At 38.1% G+C, this 9,777-nt stretch overlaps 1 protein-coding gene across 1 annotated transcript; it reads right to left on the bottom strand.

Annotated features, from left to right (window-relative positions):
• Nucleotides 1–39: 39 nt before the first annotated feature.
• eif2s3 (eukaryotic translation initiation factor 2, subunit 3 gamma) lies at nucleotides 40–9,777 on the bottom strand. The gene is made up of 13 exons (XM_059524539.1): nucleotides 9,759–9,777; nucleotides 9,365–9,433; nucleotides 8,563–8,626; nucleotides 8,333–8,460; nucleotides 7,938–8,059; nucleotides 7,245–7,339; nucleotides 7,008–7,166; nucleotides 5,560–5,694; nucleotides 5,376–5,470; nucleotides 5,072–5,216; nucleotides 4,812–4,981; nucleotides 525–697; nucleotides 40–395 (listed from the first exon to the last, which is right to left on the bottom strand). The coding sequence occupies exons 2-13, from the start codon at nucleotides 9,431–9,433 to the stop codon at nucleotides 332–334; spliced, it is 1,419 nt and encodes a 472-aa protein (XP_059380522.1). The 5' UTR covers nucleotides 9,759–9,777; the 3' UTR covers nucleotides 40–331.

The raw sequence follows: 9,777 nt of genomic DNA, 5'->3' as shown, positions 1-9,777 counted from the left end.
AATAAAGCACCATTTTCAGAAAATAAAGCACACAAACAGTTCGATCCAAAAGGTTTTTTATTAGTCATCACTGAAAGATGTTGACAATATATTTGTCAAGCCAAGGAATATTGTTTTCATTGCATTTCTCATATAAATGACACCAATCCTTCCACAGAGGATGGTGAACATCTTAAAATAAAGGGCCAGTGCGTTCCTATGAAAAAGAGCCTTTCCCTTCACTCTGCGCTGACAACGAAACGCGCTGGCCTGTGCGTGAGTGTGTGTGAAAATGATTTAATTGTATCCGGCAGAGAGACAGTGCTAGCCATTGAAAGACTGTAGTTATTCTTCAATCATCGTCGACTGTGGGTGTGATGGACATCCCTCTCCTGATCTGACCCCATCCAATCAAACTAGGGAGAAGAAACAAGTCAATGACCGTACAAACTGCATTCATGAAGGCAAAAAAACATAAAACAAGTTTCTGATCTAATTGTTCATGATTCATCCACAGCAAAACTGATGAACAAAAATGTGCTCACCGCCAATGTTTCTCCACTCTGCGACTCAAGGCGATCTTCTCCCCCACCTCTGTGCACACAGGGTTAGTGAGGACAATCTTGGCCAAATCAGCTTTCACTGCACTCACACGGCCTCCTGTCGACAGCGAGCCAATGTTTACCATCAACACCTCATTCTTTGACAGCTTCTGAACCTGTTGGGCAAATTAATATGAAAATCAAAAACTTTAATAGCACTCAAAATAGGGCAAAAATACAGTGAAATCTGAATGCTTATTAATTAGTGCAGTCAAATCAATTAATTGTGATTATATTCAAAATAATTCTTGCTACCAGAATGGTGAGTTCATCAAAACTCATTCAGTCATCAATCTCATGTTTTCAGTTTATTTTCTCAACATGTAGGAGTAGACATTTCCATGGTAATTGTTGGTTTCTGATAAACCATAAACAAATATAAAGAATTATCAGCACTTGTTATCATGGAAATGTCTACTTCGACATCTTGAGACCAGTACCAGCCTAACATTCCTTTCAATTTTGTACACGGTCCTTTGAGCTGGAATGGTGAGTCCATTAAAACTCATTCATTCGAGCAGTAGAAGAGGACAACAAGCGTGGTTGTCATAAGTGGTCGACCAATATGCGTTTTTAGACAGCCGATGCTGATATCTTGGAAAGCAGGGGGCCGGCCGATAACCGACATAAAGCAATTTATGATTTTTTAAATTATTATTATTATTAATATTTAAGAAATCTGAAATCACTGACAATGGATTAAAAATTAAGTGTAAAGGAAACATGCTTATACTTTAGATGACAGTATTTTTTTCACAAATATTTAATACAAATATCAATAAAAAGAAAGCAAACACTGTAACCAAAAGGGCACTCAGTATTTTGGGAAGACTGTGTGCATTGGGAATCATTTTACAAATAAAGCCAGGGTAACACTCATTTTACATACAGCACACAGTGAAAATAACATGAATATGACGATGGGCAAATGCATTAAGTGCAGTATAATTTGAAATCACGAGTTTATATAGTTAAAAACATTCAATTCACATGGACTGACCATCACACGGAGAACATATGATCATGCTGGATAAAAATGTACACTAAAGATCTCACCGCTGGATTCGACTAAGTTTGCAAGGTTTGTGAAATTAAATGTTCATTAGTCATTCAAAGATTTGATTAAATTATATAAATGCATATTTGCTTAATGCTGACGGCAAACAAGAAAGTATGATGTTTGCCTTTCTATTACTATTAAGCCTAATATAAAAGCAATCGTTAATACTTTCTGTACATTAAATTCTTTGTTGAATCGTTCTGATTATTAGACAAGACTTCCAACCGTGTTAGACAGAACTGTTAACTACGATGATGAACAAGAGAGAGTGAGCACTGTGTGCGCTCAGGCACTGCCACTCTCAGCGCAGTCAAAATAAAAGTCTCAAACACATCAGCCAAGCAGAAAAACTTTTCGGCTGATGCCGATATTTGAAAAATGACAAATATTGGCCGATACATCGGTCAGCCACTCGTTGTTATTGCTAGGACACATTGTTTTGTTTACAGTGTTTACCATGGTCACGACTGCTCTCATTCGTATTGCACAGCTTTGCAGCTTTGGTTTAATAAGTAGTAAGGCATGGCCAAATCCAGGTATAATTTACCTTGTTTGCAAGTACATTTTAGTAGAAGCAGTTGAGAAGCACAAGAGAACAGCAGTCTGTAAGTGTTTTGCATCTTTTCTCATTAGATTTTAGTGCGGCTGTCATAGCTAGGACACACTGTTTTGTTTACGGTGTTTACCGTGATAAGCACATGCTCAAATCGCGTTTGTTCTCGTGCGCTTCACATGGTTTTGCAGTTTCGGTTTAATAAGTAGTCTGGCGTGGCCAGCTGAATTTAATTATGAATGGAATCAGGGAAGTTAATCAAGTGTAAGAACGATGAGTGTAAAGACCAGCAGCACAGCGCAGATTTTGGTGCCTCTTAAATGCCCGAGCGATCGATTGAAATATTTGTCCTGGTTCTACGAAATGCAAAAAGCATGGGCATAAGTAGGCTTTTTTTAACGGGGCTATGGCATGTAGCTCCGTAAACTGTACACAAATTCGCGATCACCTCAGAGTCAGTCCCTTAAATTTAATATGAAAAAGGCGGCAGACCTGTCTCCTCCTCGTCTTTCAGCACGTTCTTCAACTCGCAGGCCACTGCAGTACAGCGCGAGTGGACTCAAACAGACACAGAGGACACAAGGTTTGTGTTTATGGATATATTGTTATAATTTCTGTATGTGTACAGTTTTGTCATAATCACGGTTTATAAAAGATCATGAGGGAGCAATTGTTTTCCCATCTACTGTAAAGTTTTCGCTCCGTTCACCCTATTTAAAACTGTAATACGGTTTTAACTGTTTTTGATCAAATAAATGCAGGCTTGCTGATATTTCTTTCAAAAACAAAATCTAACAGACCCAAATCTTTAAGCAATAGTATGTATATTATGTCTGTTGTGCTAGAATTAAGTTTGACCATCCTAGCGAAATAACACTATTAACAGCATTAAGAGTGGACTACATGAAATAAAACTAATTTCGATGTGTGTAATAGGGATGTAACGATCACCAGTTTGACAAATCATGATAAAATTCCCCACGGTTAGCATTACCATTTCATCTTTTTATTACCATTAAAACCGTATTAGATTACTGCGATTTGAACAACTGGCGATAAATGAATACTGTCCAGCATAAAGTACAGTTTTCAGTAACCATCTCATGTGCACAGAGTAGTTTCGTTCTCAAAACAGGGCAGAAAAGCTGGGAGGTTGTAAAAGAGTGCTAAGGGAATTATTCAAATGAATATATGAAAGTCCCGTTGAAGGTTTTGACTGACTTCAGAAACGATTTGATGGCATTTTGTTTTCATCTTTGCTCTATGTAATACCTTACCTAAAGCAGCGGTTCTCAATTCCAGTCCTAACACTCGCTCCGAGAACACTCCGCTACCACTCCGTCAGGATCACAAATTATGCCAACTCGCGTATTAAGCGTAATTAGGGACGAGTGCGCGAGGATAAAGCATGTAAGTTGTACAGTTTGCTAATCTCCGCTCGCAACTAATTTGGTGCTACATTGCTGCACACGGATGGAGCACACAAGTTTGCACATAATGTAGCCTACAGATCACGTGCATACATTCAGGAATGAAGAAAAACTGAAAAGTTACAGCATATTCTTTCTGTTTCTGAAGTGACTACCCTCAGCTTTGCCATAGTAGAGAGAGACGTTTTTGAGAGCAGTCAATTAATCATTTAATATGGACTTGGGCTAATTGTAGTTTTCCAATAAACCATGTTAAAACTAAACTATTCTTCTAGTTTTATGCATGTATTTACGTTTAATATAATTTATGAACAAAACTGATTTTTCAAGCATAGTGGAAATAATTTAGCTGCGGAGCTGTGTTTCTGATCAGTGGAGGGAGGAGTGGTGTGGGGAGCGGGAAATGGTGAACCAGGAGCGGAGTGATTTTTGAACGCTTGGAGCGGAAATTGTTGCCGTTCGACTCTGCTCACATACTCTGGTGCGAGACGTGAATTTAAATGTCCATGTGTGAAGACGTTGCACAGTGCAAATTGGTGAATTAATGTTCCGAAGTGAGGTAAACTTCAACAGAGCAGGGAGTAAGGAACACTGTATAGGGACCATGTCAATGTGAACAGTTCATGCATGGAGCTCGCTTCTAACGAGCTGATGATCTGAATCAGGTGTGTTAAAGAGAGATATGCAGAGCTGGGGGGTGCGAGGACTGTTATTGAGAACTGCTGACCTAAAGGAAGTGTTCTTACTAACAATGCTGTTGTGATCACAGAGGTTTATTAAGCAATTATAATTTTGACATATCTTTTCTTTATTTAAAGGCTGAAATGGGAGGTTTACCTTTTTATTAAACTTTTTCAAAGCTTTATTTGAACATTTACATTAGATATCTCAATCTTGAAAACAAACAAACAAAAAGTCATTTTATTTGTTGTTTGTTGATTTTTAAATATAAAACTTGGTGATTTATGTGTATGTACTTTAACATCTCCAGCACATTATAACAATAACGTGATAATACTGCTAACCGTGATAATTTTGTTCACTATAATCGTAATAAGAAATTTTTATACCGTTACATCCCTAGTGAGGAATTGCCTTAAATGAAAAGTGTTCATCTCATTCATAAGGATGTTGAAGAACAAACAGAGTTAACATTTGTTTTGACAATACTATTATAAAATCTTTACCTTGGCTGCCTTCTTGTCACCCTCAGTGCGCACACCAAGCAGCCTCCTTAAAAGGAAGTAGGAGATCTCAAGCTCTGTGAAGATCTCAGGAAGAGCCCCCACAGCGCCGAGGACCTGGCCCACCATACGATCTGCTCTACACAGTGTAGGGTCAATCTTGGTGCCAACACCTGCAATAGAGAATATGCATAACAAACAGTTAATAATGTGACAATAACACACACAATTACAAGAATGCAGTAATGTGTAAGTCTGCATACCAATAAGGCCACCAGGAGCAGCATACTGGAGGTCATTATGTTCGGCAAACAAGGAAACAATTTTGGAGTAGATGGGTTTGCACATTAGTTTCCCTTCATGGTCCTTAGAAACAATACCTGGTCTGACCTCAATCTCCTGTCCAACCTTGAACCAAAATAAACACAGAAGAACAGCATGAAAAGAGAAACAGAAATAGCAACAGCAAAGCAGAAGCCTGATAGTCTGACAGTAAAAGTGCTTTAAGAATTGTGGGACGGTGGAAAAATGCTTGGCATAAATTGGATCAAACAAGTCAAAAGTTACCTTCAGGACTCCTTTGAGGATACTTCCTCCAGCTACACCACCTTTCAGATCATCTACTTCACAGCCAGGCTTATTGACATCAAATGACCTGATTACTGTAGGGGAAAAAGAAGAACATTGTCGCTCATCTAAACTTTGACATGGAGCACAGTGAGTCCTCTTTAGTAATATAAAGGTCTCTTACCAATAAGGCGAGGCTCAGAGGTGAAGTCGCGGACAGGCACAGGGATCTTATTTACAATGTATTCGCAGACAACCTCAATGTTGTACTTGAGCTGGGCTGAGATCGGGATGATCGGAGCTCCCTCTGCTACTGTGCCTGTTGGAAAATAAATCAAAGGCGAAACCTTATTATAACAGGAGAGTTTTTCCACTACAACTCATCCAGGGCATTTAGAGGACACATAAAAGAGTAACATAATGTCCATGTTAAATGGACAAAATTACCATTCTGTCATCATCTACTCATGCCATAGATGTGAATAGACAGTATTTTGGATTCGCATGTTGGAGGTTGTGACAGACCTACTCACTTTGATTAAATAAAAAAAAAAAAAAATAAAAAAAGATTCCAGAATTTTCAAAAACAAAAATGTAAAACTTGTGTTCGACAGAAAAGGTAAATTAAGCGGATTCTCCACCCCAAAATGAAAATTGTCATCATTAATCACTTACCCCCATGTCGAGCCAAACCTGTAAAAGCTTAGTTCATCTTCAGAACACAAATTAAGATATTTTGGATGTAAACCGGGAGGCTTATGACTGTCCCATTGACTGTCAAGTAAGTTACACTGTCAATGTCCAGAAAAGTATGAAAAGCAACATCAGAATAGTCCATCTGCAATCAGTGGTTCAACCGTAACGTTATGAAGCGATGAGAATACTTTTTTACACGAAGAAAACAAAAATAACAAAGGATACTTTTTTAACGTTGTTAACTGAGATGCGCAAATAAACGCTGAAAATGAACGTGGATTTGAGCAGCTCCTCAGTTAACAATGGCTCTGTGTAGTAACAGCTGCTCTACGTGAAATCACGCACCTGATGGAATTTACAGCTGATTGGAGAACTGACGAGAACTGACGAGATGCGCATAACGATCGTCCGATCATGACCGGCGCACCCCTAATATTTATGCTTTGGTTTGAAGGAAAACAGTGCATCAGGCCATCCTTAAAAATATTTTGGTTTGCAGTAGGGCTGCACGATATTGGGAAAAAATGACATTGCAATATTTGTTTTTTTCTGCGATATATATGCAGCTCTCTCTCTCGCGCGCGCGTGCGCGCGCAGTCTTAATGCAAATTTACTATCGGCAAGTCGGTCGGACTAAAAGCAAAAAAAAATTAAAGATTGAGTCGGCCCTAAATTGACAGGGTCGGTCGGGTTACGGCAAAAAATAAGATTTTTAAGGATGGCCTCAGTACAGCGCAGCTGACTCAGAAGTGATTAATGAAAACATTTTCATTTTGGGGTGAAGTATCCCTTTGCGGTCGGTACTTTTGACAACACTACTGCTTCTACAGCGCTGACTGATTAGCCCCGCCCACTGATTTGCACAGTGTAAATAATGAAATTCAACTACCAGCAAATTCATGACATTTCAGAATAGCACCAAGCTAAGTCTCTTACCCTGCACAAATGCCAGGATCTGTTCATACTGCTCTTTGGCCTGACTCTCTTTCACCAAGTCGATTTTATTCTGCAGAATCAGTATATGCTTGAGCTTCATGATCTCAATGGCAGCCAAATGCTCTGATGTCTGTGGCTGGGGACACGATTCATTGCCAGCTGAAAGAGTAAAGAAGGTCATGATAACGGCTGTGTTCATTACTTGCAAGACAAAAACCACTACTGGTAAATACTCGCCGATTAGGAGCAGCGCAGCGTCCATGACGGCGGCACCGTTTAACATGGTGGCCATCAAGATATCGTGACCCGGGCAATCCACAAATGAGACATGCCTAAAAAGACAAAAAGAATCAGGATTTGTGGGGAAACCATTGCTTGTTGTGGATCACTGTAATTGAATTACAAGACTTATAATATTGGGGATTGAATTCAGAAGGAAATATCACATGGATTAGACCAATGGTTCTTAAAGTGGGGCACAGGAAATCAGCAGGGAAAAAAAATGTGTGGCAAAAGTGCCTTTAACAAAGTGGCACCGAATGCCAATTTCTCTGAATCTTTCTTTTTCGGACTTGGTACAATTTGATGTAGAACCCTGCCATAGAAAAACACTTTTTCAGCGGATGGCATCACAAGCCAAGCTATTGTGAATTTGCTGCTTCCCTTCAAGAGCAACACACACCAGACAAAACCATTGTTGCTTTTCATCGCATCAGCTAAATGCCATCTACACTGGATGTCACAAAGCGACCGCTGCAAATCCATTTGCCAGTTCACAGATTTACCACATATACATCATTCATTTTTAGGTTTAATATACCTTTATACTGATGGGGAAAAAAACCCACACCAAAGCCATGTATGCCAGATGATTATTTTGTTAAATTTTATACATCTATTAGATTAAATTAAAATGAACAACCAACATACCGGACTAATTTGAAGTTGCCTTTGGTTCCAGGAATGTCTGTGGGGAACTCATCAGGTGTGCTGCTGCCACATGACCTGTAACACTCTGGCCGTGGACAGCTCGGATCATCCAATTTATACACCTAAATAAGGGATTCAATACAAAACATATCTTTACGCAAGACACAAAAACATTACTCAATCCATCAAAAATAAATACTTTACATTCATTCAAAAGAAATAACTTGTAACAGCCACACTTAAAGGAGAATATTAAATAATAAATTCCTAAAAAGGGAAGCTGTAATTTGCTGTTGCAAGCTTAAATTGAATCAAATAATAGCTATTGTTAGCTTCTGACTCAGAGTGTAGCTTGCAATAATAATTTTAGAGAGATTAGTGAACAACGCGGTTACCTTAGCGTTAGCGTAACCCAACTTGATTGTAATGTTTCTCTCCAGCTCATTTTTGAATCTGACAGTGTGAACTCCAGAGATCGCTTTCACCACTGTTGATTTTCCGTGGGCTACATGACCAATAGTTCCTAGAGACAAATATATATATATATATATATATATATGCAATTAATTTCATGTGGCATTTGTTTGCATGCAAAGCAGCACAAAACAGTAAAAGGAAATCTCACCTATGTTTATTGTGGCTTGTCTGCTGATGATCTCTTGGGACAGAGGAGTTAGTTTACTCACATCCTTTAAAGCAAAACAGATTTATTAATGCTAATCATCAAGAAAAGGAAGTATGGCAAGCTGTTTCATGTGTAACTTTAATAATAATAATAATAATAAAACATCAGTAGTGCTAAGAATCAAAACATTTTAAGCTGTTCAAGAGTGAAAACTACCAGAAATAAGAAATAATTTCTTTGTAACCGCCTCTCTTAATGGAAAAACAAGTTTTCCCCTAAAGAAGAGAAGCTGCACTTTGCTGTTGCAAGCTTAAATTGAATCAAATAATTGCTATTACTAGCTTTTGATTCAGAGTGTAGCTTGCAATAACTGTTCACTTACTTTAAAGTAATTAATTTATGTCACAGTAACAAAAACAAATACAAGTTAACAACAAAAAAAATGCGTGTTAATGTTAACTAGGCTTGCCATAAGGAAATATTAAATGTTGAGTAACGTTACATTACATTAGACGTCAGACGTACAGAATTAATTGTTTTACAAGCAAAATTAGCACCTAAACAAAAAATCATATGAATGGAACTATATTAAACACAATGACTTTTGGGTTTCTCGACATTTTCATATAATTTCTACACGGGGTCCTTCTCAATCTCCGAATGAATCATGTGGTGAGCTTTCACCGGTCCAGCGAAAAAACACGCTGATATCATTACAAAACCACTTAACTCGAACTGTCGATATAGCTAGTACTTCTACAACATGTTATGCTATAAATACGAACAAAAGATGAAGACTTACTAATGTACTGAGATCTTGTTTAGAAAGATGAGGCTGACCCAACGTTGTTCCAGACTCGTCGCCCGCCATCTTGATAGAAAAGGAACGAAAGTGTGACCAAGCGAACGCCTGACTGTTTATTTTTACAAATATATTGTTGGCATTAACCCATATCCCGTTAAATTATTTTAAGTGCGTGATATAAATATATAGATAGTGTTGTATGTTTCACTATTACACGGCATAAAACCATAAAATAAAATATGTAATTATAAACTCATGTATATAACGGCGTCCTGAAGGCATGGGATGATGCAATCATTTTCTAGTAAACCCAGTAACCACAAAAAGGTGAAAATAGACTGGAAAATGCATCCTAGATTATAATTAACATAAACAAAGTTAAAACACCAACCTAACCAGCAGCGTAATTT

This window comes from Carassius carassius, chromosome 35 (genome assembly GCF_963082965.1).
Source record: "Carassius carassius chromosome 35, fCarCar2.1, whole genome shotgun sequence".
NCBI classification, from domain to species: domain Eukaryota; kingdom Metazoa; phylum Chordata; class Actinopteri; order Cypriniformes; family Cyprinidae; genus Carassius; species Carassius carassius.
This window is presented reverse-complemented; position numbering and strand designations above follow the sequence as displayed.

Bases quoted from the DNA above. Each gene is read 5' to 3' on its own strand.
- eif2s3 (XM_059524539.1), bottom strand. From the start codon at position 9,433: ATGGCGGGCGACGAGTCTGGAACAACGTTGGGTCAGCCTCATCTTTCT. The intron at 8,461-8,562 runs GTGAGATTTCCT...ATTTGTCTCTAG, and splicing joins ACAAGCCACAATAAACATAG to GAACTATTGGTCATGTAGCC. The intron at 5,217-5,375 runs GTAACTTTTGAC...TTTTGGTTCAAG, and splicing joins TCCTCAAAGGAGTCCTGAAG to GTTGGACAGGAGATTGAGGT.